At 40.3% G+C, this 25,236-nt stretch overlaps 1 protein-coding gene across 1 annotated transcript in view; it reads left to right on the top strand.

The window, feature by feature from the left end:
* Positions 1–4,675: 4,675 nt before the first annotated feature.
* LOC106563271 (zinc finger protein 618) overlaps positions 4,676–25,236 on the top strand; it is a 49,143-nt gene continuing 28,582 nt past the window's right edge. Inside the window, exons 1-4 of the mRNA XM_014128713.3 lie at positions 4,676–5,064; positions 13,706–13,967; positions 19,996–20,073; positions 20,548–20,592. Coding sequence (XP_013984188.3) covers positions 13,739–13,967; positions 19,996–20,073; positions 20,548–20,592 — 352 coding nt within the window. The 5' untranslated portion in view covers positions 4,676–5,064; positions 13,706–13,738. The remainder of the gene's footprint in view (positions 5,065–13,705; positions 13,968–19,995; positions 20,074–20,547; positions 20,593–25,236) is intronic.

Consider the following 25,236-nt stretch of genomic DNA (forward strand, 5'->3'; position numbering starts at 1 on the left):
AGCTGACTTTGGTGGAAGTCGTGACAAAACGGTCTAATTCACACACTTAAAAAGTAAATCCCTGGTCATACCTACTGCATCTGATCTGGCTGACTGAATAAACATAAATGCTTTGTTTGTAAATTATGTCTGAGTATTGGAGTGTGCCCCTGACTATCGGTAAATTTAAAAACAAAAAAATTGTGCCATCTGATTGCTTAATATAAGGAATTTGAAATGATTTATACTTCTACTTTTAATACTTAAGTATATTTTAGAAATTACATTTACTTTTGATACTTACAGCTGAAGTTCGAAGTTTATGTACACCTTAGCCAAATACATTTAAACTCAGTTTTTCACAATTCCTGACATTTAATCCTAGTAAGAATACCCTGTCTTTGGTCAGTTAGGATCACCACTTTATTTTAACAATGTGAAATGTCAGAATAATAGTAGAGAGAATGATTTATTTCAGCTTTTATTTATTTTATCACATTCCCAGTGGGTCAGAAGTTTACATACACTCAATTCGTATTTGGTAGCATTGCCTTTAAATTGTTTAACTGAGGTCAAACGTTTTGGGTAGCCTTCCACAAGCTCCCCACAATAAGTTGGGTGAATTTTAGCCCATTCCTCCTGACAGAGCTGGTGTAACTGAATCAGGTTTGTCGGCCTCCTTGCTCGCACACACTTTTTTAGTTCTGCCCACAAATTTTCTATAGGATTGAGGTCGGGGCTTTGTGATGGCCACTAAAATACCTTGATTGTGTTGTCCTTAAGCCATTTTGCCACAACTTTGGAAGTATGCTTGGGGTCATTGTCCATTTGGAAGACCCATTTGGAAGACCCATTTGCGACCAAGCTTTGACTTCCCAACTGATGTCTTGAGATGTTGCTTCAATATATCCACATAAATTTCCTACCTCATGATGCCATCTATTTTGTGAAGTGCACCAGTCCCTCCTGCAGCAAAGCACCCCCACAACATGATGCTGCCACCCTCGTGCTTCATGGTTGGGATGGTTTTCTTCGGCTTGCAATCCTCCCCCTTGAAATACATCCACAGGTACACCTCCAACTGACTCAAATGATGTCAATTAGCCTAAGTCTATGTACAGTTTACATACACTTAGGTTGGAGTCATTGAAACTCGTTTTTCAACCACTTCACAAATGTTTTGTTAACAAACTATAGTTTTGGCAAGTCGGTTAGGACATCTACTTTGTGCATGACATAAGTAATTTGTCCAATAATTGTTTACAGACAGATTATTTCACTTATAATTCACTGTATCACAATTCCAGTGGGTCAGAAGTTTACATACACTAAGTTGACTGTGCCTTTGAACAGCTTGGAAAATTCCAGAAAATGATGTCATGGCTTTAGAAGCTTCTGATAGGCTAATTGACACATTTTGAGTCAATTGGAGGGTACCTGTGGATGTATTTCAAGGCCTACCTTCAGACTCAGTGCCTCTTTGCTTGACATCATGGGAAAATCAAAATAAATCAGCCAAGACCTCAGAAAAACATTGTTGACTTCTACAAGTCTGGTTCATCCTTGGGAGCAATTTACAAACGCCTGAAGGTACCATGCTCATCTGTACAAACAATAGTACGCAAGTTTAAACATCATGGGACCACGCAGCCGTCGTACTACTCAGGAAGGAGACGCGTTCTGTCTCTAAGAGATGAACGTACTTCGGTGTGAAAAGTGCAAATCAATCCCAGAACAACAGCAAAGGACCTTGAAGATGCTGGAGGAAACAGGTACAAAAGTATCTATATCCACAGTAAAACGAGTCCTATATTGTCATAACCTGAAAGGCCGCTCAGCAAGGAAGAAGCCACTGCTCCAAAACCGCCATAAAAAAGCCAGACTACGGTTTGCAACTGCACATGGGGACAAAGATTGTACTCTTTGGAGAAATGTCCTCTGGTCTGATGAAACAAAATAGAACTGTTTGGCCATAATGACCATCGTTATGTTTGGAGGAAAAAGAGGGATGCTTGCAAGCCGAAGAACACCATCCCAACCGTGAAGAACGAAGGTGGCAGCATCATGTTGTGGTGGTGCTTTGCTGCAGGAGGGACTGGTGCACTTCACAAAATAGATGGCATCATGAGGAAAGACAATTATGTGGATATATTGAAGCAACATCTCAAGACATTAGTGAGAAAGTTAAAGCTTGGTTACAAATGGGTCTTCCAAATGGACAATGACCCCAAGCATACTTCCAAAGTTGTGGCAAAATGGCTTAAGGACAACAAAGTCAAGGTACTGGAGTTGCCGTCACAAAGCCCTGACCTCAATCCTATAGAATATTTGTGGGCAGAACTGAAAAGGCGTGTGTGGGCAAGGAGGCCTAGAAACCTGACTCAGTTACACCAGCTCTGTCAGGAGGAATGGGCCAAAATTCACCCAACTTATTGTGGGAAGCTTGTGGAGGGCTACCTGAAACATTTGACCCAAGTTAAACAATTTAAAGGCAATGCTACTGAATACGAATTGAGTGTATGTAAACTTCTGACCCACTGGGAATGTGATGAAAGAAATAAAAGCTGAAATATATCATTCTCTCCACTATTATTTTAACATTTCACATTCTTAAAAGAAAGTGGTGATCCTAACTGACCTAAGACAGGGAATTTTTTACTAGGATTAAATGTCAGGAATTGTGAAAAACGTAGTAAAAAGGTATTTGGCTAAGGTGTATGTAAACTTCCAACTTCAACTGTATATTTAAAGCCAAATACTTTTTGACTTTTACTCAAGCAGGATTTTACTGGTTGACTTTCACTTTTACTTGATTCATTTTCTATTAAGGTATCTTTACTTTTACTCAAGTATGACAATTGGGTACTTTTTCCACCACTGGTCCTCGGTGGTTTGATGCTGCTACTGCTCATCACTCTCCTTATGCTTTGGCTTTATTTGGGTACTTTGGCAAAGCAAATGTATAATATCCATCGTGGCAGTGGCAGATTAGCTGGTTCGAGCTAGCTAAATAGGCTAAGGCTAACAACATTAACACTTTTTACAGCTAGCTAAAAAGCTAACTAAACTCTTTAGTGGTGGGGTGTGAGGAGGGGGATGAGTGAAGCAACGGTAAACTTGACCCTGGCTTTATAAATCAAAATCAAATATTAAAGGTTGAGGTGTATCACATTATTTACTTAGCCTACCACAGACGAGAAACATTTTTTACTGCTTTTTATGGAAACCCAAAGGAGTCATACCTAACCACCCCATTGGCTTTTCATAGCCCCCCTACACACACTGCGGTGCTCTCTGTCCATTGTGCTGACACAGTGAAGCGGAGATACAGATTTTGCTCCAACCTGTCACTCAATCATTCAAACAATCATATTTGTATAGGGACATAAAACTAAAACTGAAGGGGCTAAGCTGCCTTTTGCCCCCTCATGGAGCCGGGCCCAACATATATATGCATATTGGCCTATATACAGAGTGTACAAAACATTATGGACACCTGCCCTTTCCATGACATAGATTGACCAGGTGAAATCTATGATCCCTTATTGATGTCACTTGTTAAATCCACTTCAAGCAGTGTAGATGAAGGGGAGGAGACAGGTTAAATAATGATTTTTAAGCTTTGAAACAATTAAGACATGGATTGTGTATGTGTGCCATTCAGAATGTGAATGGACAAGACAAAATATTTAAGTGCCTTTGAACGGGGTATGGTAGAAGGTGCCAGGCGCACCATTTTGTGTCAAGAACTGCAACACTGCTGGGTTTTTCACCCTCAATGGTTTCCTTTGTGTATCAAGAATTGTCCACCACCCAAAGGACATTCAGCCAACTTGACACAACTGTGGGAAGCATTGGAGTCAACATGGATTAGCATCCCTGTGGAACGCCTTCGACACCTTGTTGAGTCCATGCCACAACAAATTGAAGCGGTTCTTAATGTTTTGTACACTCAGTGTATCTATAATTCAGACATAGCAAAAACATTTATTGAAATAAAATATATTATACTGAACAAAAATATAAATTCAACATGTAGTGTTGGTCCCATTTTTCATGAGCTGAAATAAAATATTTTTCATATGCACAAAACGCTGATTCCGCTCAAATGTTGTGCTCAAATTTGTTTACGTCCCTGTTAGTGAGCATTTCTGTCTGTAATAAAGCCCTTTTATGGGGAAAAACTCATTCAGATTGTCTGGGCCTGGCTCCACAGTGGGTGGACCTGGCTCACAAGTGGGTGGGCCTGTGCCTTACCAGGCCCACCCATGGTTGCACCTCTTCCAGTCATGTGAACTCCATAGATTAGGGCCTAATTCATTTCTTTCAATTGACTGATTTCCTTCTATGAACTGTAACTCAGTAAAATCTTTGAAATTGTTGCATTTATATTTTTGTTCAGTATACAATATATGTATACATATGTGAGTGGGGAAAATATACAACATAATATCATCTGTGTTGTTGGATTGATTTATATATTATTTGGAAATACATGGACAAAGGGTACAAATTACATAACGTTTATAATGGTCAACATCGTTTCTAATAATTTGTGTCATCATGAAGTTGTTACTTTGTTTCAACTCCTATATAACTTCCATATTATTAGATCCGGGAATTTTATTCTGTATGATTTATAGTTTATTAATTTCCCTGCGCAACTTTACTGTCGTTCGACCTTTTTTTTTTTTCACTGTGCCCAGAATAATTTTGATATAACTAGCAGGCGTTGCAATTTCGGAATCTGTCCTTGTATGATGGCGGACGAAAATTTCCACTGGAGAAACCGCAACGCATAGCCTACCCTGAATACGGGAAAAAATGAAAAAATAAAACTAATAAACCGAGCCCGGACAGACTGTAGCCTACACCTTCGTCAAAACAATCATACAACCGGGCTCATTCCGGAAGATGGCAAGGTTGCAAGCTCGGAAATAAAGCAGTTTTAATTTTGATCATTTGAGAATGAATACCGGCAACTCATTTTATTTCAAAGCGTTGTTTGTACAGTCACCTCTTGTGGATGAGGAGGATTTTGGAGCTCGAGCAAGCCTACTCGCATGAGCTGCATCATTTTGGGAGGTAGTCAAACCATTCTTTTTCTGATTTAGAAATCCTAAATTAAAAAAATGTGTACAGGCCGCAGTTGCTGATAGTTCACTCGACTCGCTCTTCATAATGAGTGAGGGTGTCTGTTTTCAAGCTAATGCATGTTTGGTGAGCATTATCAAAAGCAATGGTGTGCTTGGCTTTAGTTTCAGTCACAGATAATCTGTTGATTTTAGACAGCGATTTCGAATAAAGTTTTCGAGTAAAACTCAGCTGTCTGTACTGGCTAATTAACACAGTGATCGATTGTAGTTTATGCATTGTAGCTTTGGAAGCGTGTTGGAAGTTAAAGCAGTGAAGGACGAGGAGGAACAGTCTGAAAACAACCTTGCAGCCAGCCATGTTTTGTGAAATTTGCTTCAATTTTCTCTAACATTCCACAATCGCATTAATTGTGTCGTGACAGTGTTTGTTGTGATAAAGCGTAGGCTATTTGGTTCAATCGGTCGACATGAAGACAATGTTTCCAAATTCGAATATAATTTCTACTTCTGTTTTCGAAAACGGGGTAGGATTTTAATTCATTTCATTCTGAAATTGGCGACACCTGTCGGTAGTTATTTTGTGAAATTAAGAAATTCCAATTTGTCGTTTTAAACATTTTATTTTAACCTTCGTTTTTTAAACATTTTGTGACATTCATTTTAGTTTTTAATTTCGAAGCAATTTTTGAAAAGGAAGCTGCATTGGTAGCCTGTGATTACGGCCCTTGACTGTATGAACGTTTACAGTATGAACGCTCTTCTTTTTTTACTGTAGAGGATAATTGGTAGATTGCACGAGCTGCTGTTTGAGTGCATGTAAAAAAAGGAACTGTTTGATACTTGTATTGATTGCAATATTGCCTCAGTCTTGAACCAGATTCGTTCTATCATTATGCGCTCTTTGATGTTGAATATGAGAAACTAGTAGTAGCCTATGCCACAGTTTGAATCAGGGTGTGTCAACTCTCATGACGTTTAAACAAAAAGTTTGAACTACTATACAGTTTTTGTATATTTCAATAGTGACTATGTCCTTAATTTAAATAGCTTACCAATTCGCACCATCAAACTTAAAATGAGACCATATTACTGCCTTAGTTTACAGTGCAACTGTCTTAGTCCATCAACCCAAGGTCTTGGCTGTATTAATCCATTGTTGATGTTTTTGTAATTTGACAACAAACAATGTAGGCTTTAGCTTCACAATTTGTTTAGAACTAATGTCAATCTAAAAGTAGACTGTTAATCTTTGTTTCCACAGTTTAGATGCATTTGAGTGGTCATATTTACCCAGCCCAATCAAGCTTTAACAAAGTGGCAGGCAGGGTCTAGCTGTTGAAAGGGTAGATTGTGGCTTTGATACTACTAACATCTTCTCTGATGTTGATGGTAATTGTGAGAAAGTGTGTTTTGTAGGCTACGACATAATAACAATCAGCCTAATCTTTAGGCTGGGTGTGCCTTTCCATAGTATTAAAGAAGTAATGACATATCTAAGGTCCTAGATGTAGATTGGAAGAAAGGGTAAAGAGATGTGGCAACAACACTAATGTAAGAGCTTCTGGATGTCACCCATTCTTATATAAGAATTCCCTTTGCAATATACAATTGAAAGGTCAAGGTTGCCCATCTTGAATTTGTTTTATGTGTTTTGAGAAGGTGTATATAAAGCAAATTCATGGCATGGTCTGCTCGAATGATGAAATATGGGAAACAAGAAATACACCGGACTTGTTGTCTAAACTTTGGAAATAAAACAAACACTGGCCAAACAAAAGGAAGCAGTATAGAAAGGAGGACCAATGCAGAGGACAGTCGGCACATTTTAGGAACAGGAAATACAATCATAACCAATTTCTCTGCTGTTTACATTAATCTTGTAGACACTAAACAATTTCCCGTATAGGATGGTTTGTCTATGCAAGTAGATCTGAGGGAGCCATTTTAGTTTGGCCATTTTGGCGCTGACCTTCAGAACTGTACTGTGAATTTGAAGTGTTGGTGGAAATGTTGTGCTTTGCATGCTGAACCTGAACCCTGACCTTTTCCCTCAACATTCAATCTAAAAAAATTGCTGGCTAAGAATTACATCAGGAAATTCCAGGTTTTTAATTGAAGAGAATGAATGTATGAATGACATGAATATTATTATTAAATGTCAGAGCAGCCAGGTAATGAAAGTCATTTAGGATTTGTTTTGGTGTGAGGTTGCATTAAAGTGAAAGGCACCTTTTTATAGACCCACAACATGCAACTTGAATTGTACATTTTGATGGTGTTCTGTGCTTTATATATAGTATAGGCTAATACATATTAGTTTGTGGAACGTATTCTCAAATGTTTTAACTAATAGACCTAAACTATTTACCCACCAAGGTGACAGACACTGTGGCTTGTGGGACCTTGGTAGAAGGGAGAAACAGGACTGTGCAAGACAGCTGTTTGCACCTTTTTAGGCACCAAGAGGTGCTGTAGGGTGTAATGGTCTGCTTGTGAACCCCAAAATATCTGCTGCCCCAATTAAAACAACTCAATAGGTCTGTAGAGAGATGGAGAGCAAGAGAGAGCAAACCCTGTTGTCAGATCATAACAATTAATGAAGGCTTGACGATCTTTCACTAGCTAGAACTTGGTGTCATTGACTTTTGTCTAGAGTGCAGTCCAAACTTTATGTAGGCATACCTGTGTTTTTAGGAGGCCTTGTTGCATTGTAGGTATATGTAATCCTTCCGAGCATTTGGATGTTCTTGCTGAGAGCTACGAAAGCTTAGCAATTACAGTTGCTAGTAACTGTTTTTTTTTTTTCTTTTTTCTTCTTTGTTGTTGGCCAGGTAAATGTTGGCATCTGTCCAAATCTGCCAAACGCATCAGCAGTTACCTACCTTTTATGAGCATAGTTGTCCTGATAAATCTCTGAAAATGACATCACTCGAGTTAGGGCCAGCAGGATAGTATTTCAGGTTTGGACGACTACATGAAAGCGCTTTTGGCATTTTGGGAGTTTGTGTATTCTGTGCATATTTCCCCCTCTACTTAAAATGAACCTTATTGGTCTTATGAATAATTCACAAGGACACTCAATTGCTGCAGCAAAGATGAATTAAGGCCAGTCTGTACTGTGGTTATATGCACATAGGAAGTGTGTGCTTTTTGTGTCAGGTTTCTAACGGTTTCAGGGCTCAGGTTGCCTTTCTAAAAATACTATTTTCTAAAGATAATTTAATTTCTGTGGAACAGCGGGAAAGTCTCCTCTTGCTCTAATGAATCTATAAATCACAATGGAGCAGGTTTACCAGACTTGCCTCAGCCTGCACTGCAATTTAAATTTTCATAAAAAATGTAATCTGCCAGCGTACAAGGGCTTAGCGGCAGACCGGATGCCGCCCTGAATTTCTAATTTTAGGGCTGCTCTTTCAGGATTTATTTTTGTATAATTCAAGTCCGCTTTTCAAAATCTCTAGTTATTAAATTTTAATTCACAGCATTAACATATAAATTGAAAAGTTTTTATGGGGTTTCGGAGCGCATGTGGATGGAATTTTACGAGTTGATGCAGTTCTGTTTCCAGACCATTCCGGCTAATAGAAGGAAATGTAGGGGGGGGAAAAAACGATTTTCCCATTTCTCTGCATTATTGCTTTTTTTTTATAGTTGGTTGGAAGCCATCTTGAGAGAAATTTATTACACCGAGGGGGCTAGGAAAATGTGCTTCTGATTAAGGAGCGAGGGAAAGCATTCAGACTGAAATAGGTTTTGGTCATCCCTGTGGCTGACAATATTCTACTCACCACTGATACTCCTCTCTGCATAGCAGGAATATAGGGAACCAATGTATTGATTTCAATCACAGGAGGTTGGTGGCACCTTAATTGGGGAGGACGGGCTTGTGGTAATGGCTGGAGCGGAATGAATGTATTTGTATTTATTATGGATCCCCATTAGTTCCTGCCAAGGCAGCAGATACTCTTACTGGGGTGCATGGTTGCTGTGTTTCATGCTATTCCATTCTCTCGGTTCTAGCCGTTATTATGAGCTGTCCTCCCCTCAGCAGCCTCCACTGATTTTAAATGTTTGTTTTATTCATATATATTCAACCAATTTCTATACTCTTGTCACCTTTTTTCTTATTTTGTGTCAGAATTGGTTTAGTAGTGCATCATTTGTTCTGTTATTAGCCCATCATGCCTGTCCACATTTAGCCTAGTATTTCAAGTATCTTGACCCATCTTGATGGAATGTTTCATTTATTTTTCCTCCAATGTTGACCTTTCCGACATCATTAGCAATGAGACTGATTAGCTTTTTAATGTAGTCCAGCACAAATATTATGTTTAATATCCATGCAATGACATTTAACAGCTGCCCTCAATCTTGAGGAAGCAGGCATCTATTTAAATGGGGAAATTTCATGCTAAACCAGTTTCATAACGTGCAGTCTCGCATACACACACTGCCTATTGCCTAAAAAAGCCTTCATATTGAATTGATGCCGCTTTGATCCGATTTGATATGACACATTTTCAGAAAGATCTGGTGGAGTATTTTCCTATTTCATGGTTGATATGACAAATGGATCTGGTATAGTATATTCGACCAGATCCTTTGGAAAATGTCATGTCAGCAATGAAATCGGAACATTTTAACCATGAAACAGTCATTTGAATAATTTATGAAATGGGAAAATCATCGGCTGTTTTCCTTTGTTGGTTGAACCAGTTGTGTGAAACAAGGTTAAGAAACATTGATGGGAAAAATGTTTTAGTTGTTGTGCTTCAATTACCCGAAGTTGCAAGAGGTAAGGCTTTTGGGATCAATAAAAATGACAGATGGCAATTTTCACATTTTCAATTTGATAGAAAGAATACAGCAAACCATTTTGTTTGCAGGGAAATATATTAAGGTTAGGCTATACAAAATGGAAGCGTAATATGGGTGCCAAAACGATTCATCAAGATTCTGAAAGAATTCAGCCTATTTAGAAGCGCAAAGCATTTGTTCAAGAATTGAAATAGGTAAATTCTTCAGACTTATATATTCGGTTGCTTCCCCTTTTCTCTTCTAATGTTGAATTTACCTTTTGTCTACATTTTAGTAAAACCTATTGTAATGGGCTGCATTAATGCATGAGAAATGTGCTCAATATACAACCATTTGCTCATTGATTGATTTTCATCCATTTAAACCATAAGAGGGGAGTGGAGATCAATGATGCCTTCCCAGAATTCAGTTGTTCTTTAGTCAATGTCCATACATGCTATTTCCAGGCTGTTTTTGAAGTGTTGTGACACCATGTTTTTGACAGATTGGAAGTAGGCCCATTTCAGTTTCAGAGCATTGGATTATTTGGACACATTCTGTGTTTTTGTTCCTGATCTCAATTGACTCTGAGAATGGTCAAATTCCATAATGTGAATAGCAAGATGTTTAAATCATCATAAAAATAAAAAAAGGAGATGGAAAAATGTCAGATGTTTGGACTATCATGCCGCTGTAGTTATGTGATGTAATTATTTAAACAGTGAGGGTATGAAAACTAAATTAGCCCCTACACGAGGCCTACAACTTAGGCCTTTCACTTAATTAATACATTTTTATTTATTTAACCCTTATTTTAACTAGGCAAGTCAGATAAGAACAAGTTCTTATTTACAATGATGGCCTACCAAAAGACCTCCTGCGGGATTTAAAATAAAAATATAGAACAACAAAACACGCATCACGACATAGAGACCTAAGACGACAACACAGCACGGCAGCAACACATGACAACACAGCACGGCAGCAACACATGACAACACAGCATGGCAGCAACACAACATGACAACAACATGGTAGCAGCACAAAGCATGGTACAAACATTATTGGGCACAGATAACAGCACAAAGGGCAAGAAGGTAGAGACAACAATACAAGTGAAAATATCTGTATCAGTAGCTAGCTTTCCATCCAATCGGTGACAGATTTTCATGCGAATATTCTAAAATCAGCTTGAAGAAAAATCAGTACGTAACGCTGTACTGCACACAATGTAGTTTTTTGCCCAAATGAAAATCTTAAAGTTCAATGTGTTTTACATCGCATTCTCAACTTTACTGATAGTTTTGCTATTTAACGCAACAGTTTTTGTGACAAATGGGCCTACTCTGGTTTTGGGACTTGCCCTCTAGCCAGCAGCTTGCACATACAGTGCAGGTAGGCTACTATACATGATGAGATTATTATGGATAAGAGCGAGGAATATTTTAATTTGTCAAATGTTGGTCAAGCATCGATCATCATGTAACCAGAATAAGACCCTCAATATTTATTGGAAAGGAGCATCAAGCTCATCACTGTGCACTTTCACCACCCTGTGAAGTTCATCATAACTTATTTCATCGGCAGCCTTAGTGGGAGGACCACACACCATATAATCGTGGGACTTCAAGATTACTTTATGATGGTTATTATATCAATATTTGTTCATAAAGGTGTTTCCTCTGCCATTTGTTGCATAATTAATTTAACACAAAAAGATCCCACCATATCGAACTATCTGCATTTATAAAAATCTCCAGAAACGTCCTGTTTCCGTCACAGCTGTCGTGGTGATACTGTATGACTTTACTCGCATAAAAACTGTGGATGGAAACGTGTCTGTGTGACCTTATGAGAGAAAGTCCATGAAATGGCATATTTTCTAAAATGTAGCTCGTTTCTCAGAGGCTGCAAGATATATCTTCAGTTGATCCTATTTCATCCATGGTTGTTTTTTTTCCACCATGAGATTTCACAAGTTTGACCAGATTAATTGCATGATGATGATTCCAGCGCAGACGCAAACTAGTCTCAACTAGCCCAGTCTATTTATCAATAACTAATTCACAATTGCATCGCTGCCGACAAAGCAGCACAGATTTAATGCCTACGTGTTCTAATTTTGTGAAAAAAATGTATCACATTCTGCCATTATGGTATGAAATCCAAACATGTCCAGCTCTGAGAGGAATTTCACATTTTGTCTTTTTCTTCTTGGCTGATATTCCCCTCCATGTAGCTTCCTGCATCCACTTGTTCCAGATAGGGCTGTGTTTTTGTTTGAAATAAAGCTCTCGTCATAATTTCCAACACAACATTTCCAACAGCCGCGACACGGCTGCTGCTGAAATGAACACTCAGCCGTTCCCTTTGCTTCCCAAATGAGCTTTTACAACCTCCAATCTGCCCAGGCGTGTTGAATTGAATTGGCCTCTTTTGAGGGAGATTAGAATTTCCAATGTTTCCATTGTCGGCTAGCTACTTTTCTTTGCAGGCATCATTTTATTGAGTAGGCTAGATGTCAGGGGCGGTTAGTCATTTTACATTTATTCTAATGCTGTATGAGATTAGTACAGCCCCAGCCCATTAAACTGTTGAACCCATGCAGATATAAAAAACATGGAGGTTCTCCCATTGTCCATTTCTCTACCAGATCAGGAGCACCATGACCAAGCAATGTAGACTAGATTTCAAAATTAGGGAAGTGCGGCATGAAACAATGGAGCATGAAACACATTTCAATTAGGCCTAATATTTGTTTAACAGAAAGTATTTTTTATTTTTTTATTTTTTTTATGACATTGTTGTATTGAACCAATGCCCTTTTCAATATGGCTGGCTCTGTTTTGAAGGAGCACTTGATTAACCAATTGCCATCCAGAAATACTCCCTCCACAGCTTGGTTATCTAAATTGAAAGTTCTGCACAATTATTCATATTTAGGGTGACAAACAGCAGCTGCACACGTAACTATGATCTGTTTTAATAATTAGCGCCAATGTCGGTCAGTTATCGCTTCCAAGAAAAGGTGTGTTTTAATATTATTAGTGAAATTCTTATCTTTCCACACAAAAAAATCTCATCCCGGTTATAACTCTGTTTTGTTTGGTTGCATTTTATGTGTCCCCTCTTGACTGGAGTCCCCTGGTACTTACAGTAGAAGGCTGGGTAATTTGGATGTTTCTGAAATTAGAGCACCTGGGCACTATGGATGTATTGTCATCATAGGTCACCCATACACAATGAAGCACTGTGCTGTAGGGCTAATTATACATAATGATCATGCATATCTCTCCCATCTATTCCCCTGGTATTTTTGGCAAACTCCATTGTCGTGAGTCACCTTTTTTAAAAAACTTTTTTTTTTATAGATGCCAGATTTGGTAGCCCCCTTGGTTAGAATAGACCTTTATTCATCTCAATAACAATAATGCCCATATGGAGACAATTTTGAGAGTCATAAAATGTCCCTTTCTGTTATTGGTACACTAGACTACAGCTCTCTCTCAGAAGTAAGTTGGTCAGGCATATGGCAATCCCAGTTTGTGGGTGTTACTGAGTGTCAAGTGCCTTGCCTTAGCTGTCTAAAAATAGGTTTTTCAGTGCTCGGTTGCCTTGATGTTGTCCCTTGATGTTGTATTTGAACTGCACCTGTTTCAAAGAAAAGCAGCTGTTTTTGGAGAGGTCGGTTTAGTAATTCTGTATTGTTTGTTTCTCCTCTCTCCTGGTTGTCTGTTGCTCTCACACATATTCTCACTCACTCTCTCACACACACACACACACACACACACACACACACACACACACACACACACACACACACACACACACAGCCCTAGGAACGCTGGCCCTGAGTAGTAGGAGACATGAGTGCTCAGGAGGTGCCTACCAATCCTGCGCAGGAGCAGGTTGACACGGGGGATGGAGTTCCAGATGGCCCCACCGCTACCCCGACGACCGCCACCCTCACTGTCCCGGTCACAATAAAGAAGGAGCCTGGCACGCAGGGGGCCAGTAACGGGAAAGATGTGCCTGCCGAGATCTGCGTGGTCCTCGGTGGTGGAGGAGGAAAGTCTCGCAATGACCAGACCCAGGGTATGACCCCTTAACACATCACCTTCCACTCCACACACAATGCTCAGGATCATTTTGCATCACCCTCTGTAACGCAAAATGAGTTTGCACCACCCTCTGTGATGCAAAATGAGTTTGCACATTTTAAACCTTGATGTAAAAGGGCTGACCCAAAACGAACGAACCCACACTCTAGGAAAGAGGACCTCCTTTCAACACCCATGTTCCTGTCATTTTACCTTCTCCCTCTATATCTGCGCTCTTCCACATTAACCATCTCAGATGGAATGTACAGTGTCAGAAAGTATTCATACCCTTTGACTTATTCCACATTTTGTTGTTACAGCCTGAATTCAAAATGGATACTTTTTTTATATATATACATCTTCACACAACACACAGTAATGACAGCGAAAACATGTTTAAAATGTTTTTTTTTTTGCAAATGTATTGAAAATGAAATACAGAAATGACCTAAGTATTCACACCCCTGAGTCAATACTTTGTAGAAGCACCTTTGGTGACGATTACAGCTTTGCACATCTGGATTTGGGGATTATTCTCCCATTTTTCCTCGCAGATTTTCTCAAGCTCTTAAATTAGATGGAGAACTGCGGTGAACAGTAATCTTCAAGTCTTTCCACAGATTGTCTATGGAATTAAAGTCTGGTCTTTGTCTGGGCCACTCGAGGACTTCCACATTCTTGTTCTGAAGCCATTCCAGCGTTGCTTTGGCTGTATGCTTGTTGGAACGTAAATCTGAGGCCCCATTCTGAGGTTGTTTGCACTCTGAAGCAGGTTCTCAAAGGTTTTGTCTGTATTTGGCTCCATACATTGTTCCCTCTATCCTTACCAGTCTCCCAGTCCCTGCCACTGACAAGCATCCCCATAGCATGATGATGCCACCACCAGTGGTGTAAAATATTTAAATAAAATTGTTTTTTTGGGGTATCTGTACTTTACTATTTTTGACAACTTTTACTTTACTACATTCCTGAAGGAAATAATGTACTTTTTACTCCTGACAGCCAAAAACTTGGTTACGTGAAAATGGTCCAATTCACACTTATCAAGAGAACATCCCTGGTCATCTCTACTGCCTGTGATCTGGCTTATTCACTAAACACGCATGCTTCGTTTGTAAATGATGGCAGAGTGTGTCCCTGGCTATCCGTAAATGAAACACATTGTGCTGTCTTGTTTGCTTAATATAAGGAATTTGAACTTTATTTATACATTTTAATACTTAAGTATGCAGTACCAGTCAAAAGTTTGGACACCTACTCATTCAAGGGTTTTAATAAATGTTTTACTATTTCCTACATTGTAGAATAGTAGTGAAGACATCAAAACTATGAAATAACACATGGAATCATTTAGTAACCAAAAAAGTGTTCAACAAATCAAAATATATTTAATATTTTAGATTCTTCAAAGTAGCCACCCTTTGCCTTGAGGACAGCTTTTCACACTCTTGGCATTCAGCTTCATGAGGAATGCTTTTCCAACAGTGTTGTAGGAGTTCCCACATATGCTGAGCACTTGTTGGCTGCTTTTCCTTCACTCTGCGGTCCAACTCATCCCAAACCATCTCAATTGGGTAGAGGTCGGGTGATTGTGGAGGCCAGGTCATCACTATCCGAAGGACATTATGTTATACAATACATGCATGTTTTGTTCAATCAAGTTCATATTTATATCAAAAACCAGCTTTTTACATTAGCATGTGACGTTCAGAACTAGCATTCCCACTGAACACTTCCGGTGAATTTACTAAATTACTCACGATAAACGTTCACAAAAAACATAACAATTATTTTAAGAATTATAGATACAGAACTCCTTTGTGCAATCGAGGTGTCCGATTTTAAAATAGCTTTTCGGTGAAAGCACATTTTGCAATATTCTGAGTACATAGCCCGGCATCACAGGGCTAGCTATTTAGACACCCAGCAAGTTTAGCCTTCACCAAACTCCGATTTACTATTAGAAAAGTTTGATTACCTTTGGTGTTCTTCGTCAGAATGCACTCCCAGGACTGCTACTTCAATAACAAATGTTGGTTTGGTTCAAAATAATCCATAGTTATATCCAAATAGCGGCGTTTTGTTCGTGCGTTCAAGACACTATCCGAAGTGTAAATAAGGGTCACGCGCACGACGCATTTCGTGACAAAAAAATTCTAAATATTACATTACCGTACTTCGAAGCATGTCAACCGCTGTTTAAAATACATTTTTATGCCATTTTTCTCGTAAAAAAGCGATAATATTCCGACCGGGAGTGGTGGTTTTCGTTCAAAGAGAGAGAAAATAAACAATGGAGTCGACTCGTGCACGCGCCTCAGTTTCATAGTACTGTGACTGGCCACTATCCAAACGTGCTAATGTTTTTCAGCCAGAGCATGCAAAGCCACGATTCAGCTTTTTGTCGCCTTCTGAGAGCCCATGGGAGCCGTAGGAAGTGTCACGTAACAGCAGAGATCCCCTGTAATGGATAGAGATAATCAAGAAGGCCAAGAAATTGTCAGACAGGGCACTTCCTGCATGGAATCTTCTCAGGTTTTGGCCTGCCAAATGAGTTCTGTTATACTCACAGTCACCATTCAAACAGTTTTAGAAACTTTGGAGTGTTTTCTATCCAAAGCTAATAATTATATGCATATTGTAGTTTCTGGGCAGGAGTAATAATCAGATTAAATCGGGTACGTTTTTTTTATCCGGCCGTGAAAATACTGCCCCCTAGCCATAACAGGTTAACTGTAGAAGCCTGAAACAATGCTCTAAAAAGACTGTTGACATCTAGTGGAAGCCTTAGGAAGTGCAAAATGAACCCTAAGTCACTGTATACTGTAAAGGCAATCACTTGAAAAAACTACAAGCCTCAGATTTCCCACTTCCTGGTTGGATTTTTCTCAGGTTTTTGCCTGCCATATATGAGTTCTGTTATACTCACAGACATCATTCAAACAGTTGTAGAAACTTCAGAGTGTTGTCTATACAAATCTACTAATACTGTGCATATCCTACCTTCTGGGCCCGAGTACCAGGCAGTGTAATTTGGGCACGCTTTTCATCCAGAATTCTGAATGCTGCCCCCTACCCCAGTGAAGTTAAACAGCCTGGAGTTGTGTTTTGGTTCATTGCCCTGTTGAAAAACAAATGATAGTACCACTAAGCTCAAACCAGATGGGACGGCGTATCGCTGCAGAATGCTGTGGTAGCCATGCTGGTTAAGTGTGCCTTGAATTCTAAATAAATCACTGACAATGTTGCCAGCTAAGCTCTATCACACCACCTCCTCCATGCTTCAGGGTGGGAACCACACATGCAGATATCATCCGTTCACCTACTCCACTTTTCACAAAGACTGGGCGGTTGGAACCAAAAATCTCAAATTTGGAGTCGTCAGACCAACGAACAGATTTCCACTGGTCTAATGTCCATTGTTCATGTTTCTTGGCCCAAGCAAGTATTTTCTTCTTATTGGTATCCTTTAGTAGTGGTTTCTTTGCTGCAATTAGACCATGAAGAACTGATTCATGCAGTGTCCTCTGAACAGTTGATGTTGAGATGTCTGTTACTTGAACTCTGTGAAGCATTTATTTGGGCAGCAATCTGAAATGTAGTTAACTCTAACTTGTCCTCTGCAGAAGGGTCTTCCTTTCCTGTGGTGGTCTTTATGAGAGTCAGTTTCATTATAGCGCTTGATTGTTTATCGACTGCACTTGAAGAAACGTTCAAAGTTCTTGACATTTTCCGTATTGACTGACCTTAATGTATTGTTGTACTGTAGTTTATCTTTACTTATTTGAGCTGTTCTTGCCATAATATGGACTTGGTCTTTTACCAAATAGGGCTGTATTCTGTATACCACCCCTACCTTGTCACAACAAAACTGATTGGCTCAAATGCAATAAGAAGAAAATAAATTCCACACATGAACTTTTAACAAGACACACCTGTTAATTGAAATGCATTCCAGGTGACTACCTCATGAAGCTGGTTCAGAGAATGCCGAGAGTGTGCAGAGCTGTCATCAAGGCAAAATGTGGCCACTTTGAAGAATGTCAAATATAAAATATATTTTGATTTAACTTTTTTTTGGTTACTACATGATTCCATATGTGTTGATGTCTTAAAAAACAAAAAAAAAACTTGAATGAGTACAGTAGGTGTGTCCAATCTTTTGACTGATACTGTATTTGAGAAATTACATGTATTTTTGATACTTAGGTATAGTAGACTTTTACTCTAGTATTTTACTTGGTGACTTTGACTTTTATTTGAGTAATTGTCTATTAAGGTATCTTTACCTTTACTCCAGTATGACAATTGGGTACTTTTTCCACCATTGCTGTTAAACGGGGAATGAGCTGCGCCTGGTTTCTCCAAACATAGTTTTGCATTCAGGCCAAATGGTCATATTTTTGTCTCATCAGACCACAGAATCTCGTGCCTTTTTGCAAACTCCATGAGTGCAGTCATGTGCCTTTTTCTCTGGAGTGGCCACTCTCCCATAAGCCCAGATTGGTGAAGTGCTGTAGAGACTGTTGTCCTTCTGGCAGGTTCTCCCATCTCTGCCAAGGAACTCTGTATTTCTGTCAGAGTGGTCATTGAGTTCTTGGTCACCTCCCTGACCAAGGACCTTCTTAGCCGGTTGCTCAGTTTGGTTGGACGGCCAGCTCTAGGCTGGGTAGTTCAATATTTTTTTTCCATTTCCCAATGATGGAGACCTCTGTGCTCTTGAAAACTTTCAACACTCCAGAAATAGTTTTAGACCCTTCCCCAGATATATGCCTCATCACAATTCTTTCTTGGAGCTCTACGGATAGTTCCTTGGACTTCATGGTATAGTTTCTGCTCTGACATGCACTGTCAACTGTAGGACCTTATATAGACACAAATGTCGAAACATTTCACTTTGTCATTATGGGGTATTGTGTCTAGATGGGTGAGGAGAAAAACATATATTTAAGCAATTTTGAATTCGGGCTGTAAAAACAATGTGGGAAAAGTGGAGGGGTATGAATACTTTCTGAAGGCACCATCTATTTACTGAGAAATAAATAATTTCTGTGCCCAGTCAATTCTCATGTAATATCTGTTTTTAACAGGTAATTTGTCTGTGAAACAAGATGGGAAATGTATTTTAGTCTTTAGTCTTTTACTTAGGTCCCCAAGGGGAGGTTTCCCGGACACAAATTAAGTCTAGTCCTGGACTAAAAAGGAAACTCAATGGCGAATCTCCATGGAAAATTATTTTAAGTCCAGGACTAGGCTTAATCTGTGTCTGGAAAATCACCCAAAGTGTTTAGGTACGATGTTGTTACACACAGAGATCTACATTCATTGGCCATGTTTTTTAGGTGCAGACATCTAGTACTGGGTTGGACCCCCCCCCTTTGCCTCCAGAACCGCTCGGATTCTTTGGGGTGTGGAAATGTTGCTCAATTGGTTTCAATAGACCTAATGTGTGCCAGGAAAATATTCTCCACGCCATTACACCACCAGCCTGTATAGTTGACACCAGGCAGGATGGGGCCATGAGACACCAGGCAGGATGGGGCTGCTTACGCCAAATCCTGGCTCTGCCATCAGCATGATCCAACAGGAACCATTCTTGCCATTCTCCTTCATCCTCTCATCAACAAGCTGTTTTCGCCCACAGGACTGCCGCTGACTGGAAGTTTTTTGTTTGTTTGTTTGTCGCACCGTTCTCGGTAAACTCTAGACACTGTTGTGCGTGGAAAGCCCAGGAGGCCGGCAGTTTCCCAGATACTGGAACCGGCGTGCCTTGCACCGACGATCATACCACGCTCAGTCACTTAGGTCACTTATTTTGCCCATTCTAACGTTCAATCGAACTGTAACAATGCCTCTGCCTCATCGTTACTCACTGTCTGTAGGTGGGAACCATTTTTGTGAATGGGGTGTACCTAATAAACTGGCCACTGAGTATATTCTATGTTACAGACCAATGATATCGATGCACTCAACTATTGTAACATTTTCAGCCATCTCTGTATTGCTTTTCCACTGTCACACAGGCTCCTATGTTTGTGGGATATGTGGGAAGAAATACAAGTACTACAACTGCTTTCAGACGCACGTCCGTGCCCACAGAGGTAAGGAAGGCCTGCCCTGAAACACTAAGGCTTCTTTGTGTGATGACATTGGAAATGTTTGATAAGATTAAAATAATCAACTCAAGTCACTACAGACATGATTTAATAGCACTTAATTTTTGATAAACCCCCCCCCCTTCCTCCTGATAAATATATATATATATATGGCATGATAATGCAAGCCCTGATCCGAAAGTCACATGAATCCAATTTTGGGGACGTAAAATTGGATTTGCGGCGTAATGTTATGTTTGGGGCTCATTTCTTATCATTAACTTGTCAGCTGCATTCATCCGCTAATACTTTTGAAGTACTCTTTTCTTCCCCTCTCCTTCCTGACATCCATCATTTTTAATGTGAGCGATGCCAAATGTTGTCTGAGATCCGAGTGAGTCAAGCTGTTGTTATAAGCGTAGGCGTCACGCCAACAGCAGATCTCTTATGAATGTGTCGGTCTTTTCCCCCCCCCCGCAGAGTCCGACAGCATGCCAGGGGAGGGTGCACCACCAGCTCCCAACAGTGAGTACACGGATGTGTATGCACACGCATTCACATGCACAAACACGCACGCGCTCACGCATGAGCATACACACAGGTGTGTACATGCATACACAGGCACACATCTACAGTGCCTTCAGAAAGTGTTCACACCTGTTGAATTTTTCCACATTTTGTTGTTACAAAGTGGGATTAAAATGGATTTAACCCCCTAGAGGCGATTGACGACACTAAGTGTGTAAGTAACAATACAGAAATCCACATAAAAATCTGTCTTTTTAAACTAGAGACATCTGTTGTTTTGCATTGGAAAGACATCCAGAAAATCGTTCTTTTCTCGAAAACGTCTGTAGCGTCTGAACAGTTTAGTTAACCGACATGAGACTTTCACGAACACTGTGGTGGCCTCCGTTTTGTTCTACGACCCCCACAAGTGTCAGGGGACTCGTCTGAAGTCGAAACAGTTGATTTGCCAACTTCTGTTTGTAGTGTCCGAACCACTTGGGCTATAAACTAATGTGATCACACGGTGGAAAGGGGACATTTTCATGAACACGATGGTGTTCTCCTTTTTGCTTTACGTCTCCCAAAAGTGTCACAGGACTCATCTGAATGTAACCGCTACCGATTTAAAAAATATTATGGAAGTGTGAAGGTAGTGTTGTTTGTTTCTCTGGGCTATAGTAGTAAAGGCCAAATTCAATATTTTTATAAAAATATATATTTTTTATGCCTAAAGTGGTCCTAAAATGTATAATCAAATAGCTAAATAATTCATAGTTTGAACATCTTAAAACAATACCATATGTCAGTTTAGACCCCCCCCCCCCCATGAACAACAAAAACTTGGAAGAAAAATGTGAACAAACACTAATACAGTACATTCAGAAAGTATTCAGACCCCTTGACTTTTTCCACATTTTGTTGTGTTACAGCCTTATTCTAAAAAAAGTATATTTCTACCCTCATCAATCTACACACAATACCCCGTGAAAACAGGTTTTTAGACATTGTTGCAGGTGTATTAAAAATAAAAACAAATACCTTATTTACATAAGTATTCAGAACCTTTGCTATGAGACTTGAAATTGAGCTCAGGTGCATCCTGTTTCCATTGATCATCCTTAAGATGTTTCTACAACTTTGATTGGAGTTCACCTGTGGTAAATTCTATTGATTGGACATGATTTGGAAAGGCACACACATGTCTATATAATGTATGTCAGAGCAAAAACCAAGCCATGAGGTCGAAGGAACAATTCCGAGACAGGATTGTGTCGAGGAACAGATCTAGGGAAGGTTACCAAAACATTTCTGCAGCTTTGAAGGTCCCCAAGAACACAGTGGCCTCCATCATTCTTAAATGGAAGAAGTTTGGAACCACCAAGACTCTTCCTATAGCTGACTGCACAGGCCAAACTGAGCAATCGGGGGAGAAGGGCCTTGGTTAAGGAGGTGACCAAGAACCCAACAGAGCTCTAGAGTTCCTCTGGAGATGGGAGAACCTTCCAGAAGGACAACCTTCTCTCCAGCACTCAGGCCTTTATGGTAAAGTGGCCAGACGGAAGCCAGTAAAACGCACATAACAACCCGCTTGGAGTTTGCCAAAAGGCCCCTAACGACTCTGACTATGAGAATCAAGATTCTTTGGTCTGATGAAACCAAGATTGAACTCTTTGGCCTGATTACCAAGCATCACGTCTGGAGAAACCTGGCACCATCCCTACGGTGAAGCATGGCAGTGGCAGCATCATGCTGTGGGGATGTTTTTCAGGTCAGAGACTGGGAGACTTGTCAGGATCGAGGGAAAGATGAACGGATCAAAGTACAGAGATCCTTGATGAAAACATGCTCCAGAGCACTCAGGACCTCAGACTGGGGTGAAGGTTCACCTTCCAGCAGGACAACGACCCTAAGCACACAGCCAAGACAATGCACAAGTGGCTTCGGGACAAGTCTCTGAATGTTCTTGAGTGGCCCAGCCAGATCCCAGAATTGAACCTGATCGAACATCTCTGGAGAGACCTGAAAATAAACTCAGCAAAAAAAGACCCTGTCTTACAAAGATAATTTGTAAAAATCCAAATAACTTCACAGATCTTCATTGGAAAGGGTTTAAACACTGTTTCCCATCCTTGTTCAATGAACCATAAACAATTAATGAACATGCATCTGTGGAACGGTCGTTAAGACACTAACAGCTTACAGACGCTAGGCAATTAAGGTCACAGTTATGAAAACTTAGGACACTAAAGAGGCCTTTCTACTGACTCTGAAAAACACCAAAAGAAAGATGCCCAGAGTCCCTGCTCATCTGCGTGAACGTGCCTTAGGCATGCTGTAAGGAGGCATGTGGACTGCAGATGTGGCCAGGGAAATTAATTGCAATGTCCGTACTGTGAGACGCCAAAGACAGCGCTACAGGGAGACAGGACGGACAGCTGATCGTCCGCGCAGTGGCAGACCACGTGTAACAACACCTGCACAAGATCGGTACATCCGAACATCACACCTGCTGGAAAGGTACAGGATGGCAACAATTGCCCGAGTTACACCAGGAGCGCACAATCCCTCCATCAGTGCTCAGACTGTCCGCAATGGGCTGAGAGAGCCTGGACTGAGGGCTTGTAGGCCTGTTGTCTGGTGAGGATCTGCCTTACATCACCAGCAACAACATCGTCTATGGGCACAAACCCACTGTCGCTGGACCAGACAGGACTGGCAAGAAGTGCACTTCACTGATGAGTTGCGGTTTTGTCTCACCAGGGGTGATGTTCGGATTCGCGTTTATCGTCGAAGGAATGTGCGTTACACCGAGGCCTGTACTCTGGAGCAGGATCAATTTGGAGGTGGATGGTCCGTCATGGTCTGGGGCGGTGTGTCACAGCATCATCGGACTGAGCTTGTTGTCATTGCAGGCAATCTCAACACTGCGTTACAGGGACGCAGGGGCGGAAATCACGGGGGGGACACGACCCCCCCATCCTGGGAAAAATATGATTTGTCCCCCCCAATATATCACTGAAACATAACTATGTCATTTAAATAATATTAATAATACGCAATGAAAGCAATTGTGCTGATTATAGACACTTAATAGCGCGTTTTTAAGTTTCAAAAGATTGCGACCCCCCCACCCTTTTCCTCACAATGGTTTGATCCACTGGCAAGGTAACAGAGGGGTCGTAGCAACTGTCTGAAAGGCACTCAATGAACGTAACTGACGTGAGGTTAATCCAGTCAATCGCGCACACACACTAGCTGAATATGCAGAGCTAGCGCGCAAATATGAACTATTAAGCTAGCTAGTACCTATTCCATTTATGTGGCCTCGTCAAAGATGGAATCTTTGCTATCGTCAATTTATTCCGAGATCAGCATGCAGATGATGTAAGTTAGTGCTTCAAAGTCCCTGTGATAAGGTTAGCGATAAACTGAAGTCCAAACTGAACAGAACTACACTCTCTTCTACCATTGTCTTAAATATATTTAATGGTCTCGTTGCAAAAGCTAAATTGTCGCAAGGGAACTTTTATTTCTTTATTTTATTTAACCCGGGTAGAAAAGATTATAGCAAACACCACTGAAACTGAATTGGTGCTCGCTAGCTTTGCAAATTCAGCTATTGTTGGAAGCCAGCCAATTTGAAACAAACGATTAAAATTACAAAAGGTTGCAGCATATGTTGTGTAAATGGTGAACTCATACAGCTGTCAACTCGTCATTTTAATCCGTTTCACATTTGCTAGCTACCTTTTAGATCGAAGCCCAAATAGAATGATAAAAGATAAGATTGTAGAAGCCCATCTCCTACTGTAAATAACCTACACACTGTGTGTGTGTGTGTAGCCAGCCAGCCAGGTAGAAAAATGGCAGAAAAATAAAAGACGGACATCAGAGTATTTTTCAGTACACCAAAACGCAAAGTAAGAACCCTAGTAGCCTAATATCTCAAAGACTAGTTGATAAAATGTTCATAAGAAAGAAATGAAATTCTAATGGAAATGTTTCACAATGATGTCATTAGGCAGAGCAGGCAACAGATGGCACACAGACAGCAGAGTTGGGGACAGATATGCAGGGACAGGGAGTCTCAGGTAAGTTTGTTGAGTCTTTGTTTGGCAACATTATGAAAGGTTCTCCATTTTTTTTAACTTGTAAAATAGGAACATAATTGGAAAATGCCATGGATACCCCCACTCTCAACTTAAACTGGTGACTGAACTAAGATTTGTTAAAGGCAATGGTATTGCTGTTGTGAGTAGTTGTGTAGTTTTGGGTACCGGTAGTTAGGAGTACGGCAAACACCTTATTTCTTTGGTTCCTCAATATACATTTACCATATTACAATGTAGGCTATGTGTTACAGCACTACTTTTGGTGTCCCCCTCAGGAATTGCTCTTGAGAAAATTTCACGTAATTGTCCCCCCCAAAGTTGATATCAGATTTTCGCCCCTGCAGGGAAGACATCCTCCTCCCTCATGTGGTACCCTTTCTGAAGGCTTATTCTGACATAACTCTCCAGCGTGACAATGCCACCAGCCATACTGCTCGTTCTGTGTGTGATTTCCTGCAAGACAGGAATGTCAGTGTTCTGCCATGGCCAGCGACGAGCCCGGACCTCAATCCCATTGAGCACGTCTGGGACCTGTTGGATCGTAGGG

The sequence above is a fragment of the Salmo salar genome, chromosome 11 (assembly GCF_965601325.2).
Source record: "Salmo salar chromosome 11, fSalSal1, whole genome shotgun sequence".
Lineage (NCBI taxonomy): Eukaryota > Metazoa > Chordata > Actinopteri > Salmoniformes > Salmonidae > Salmo > Salmo salar.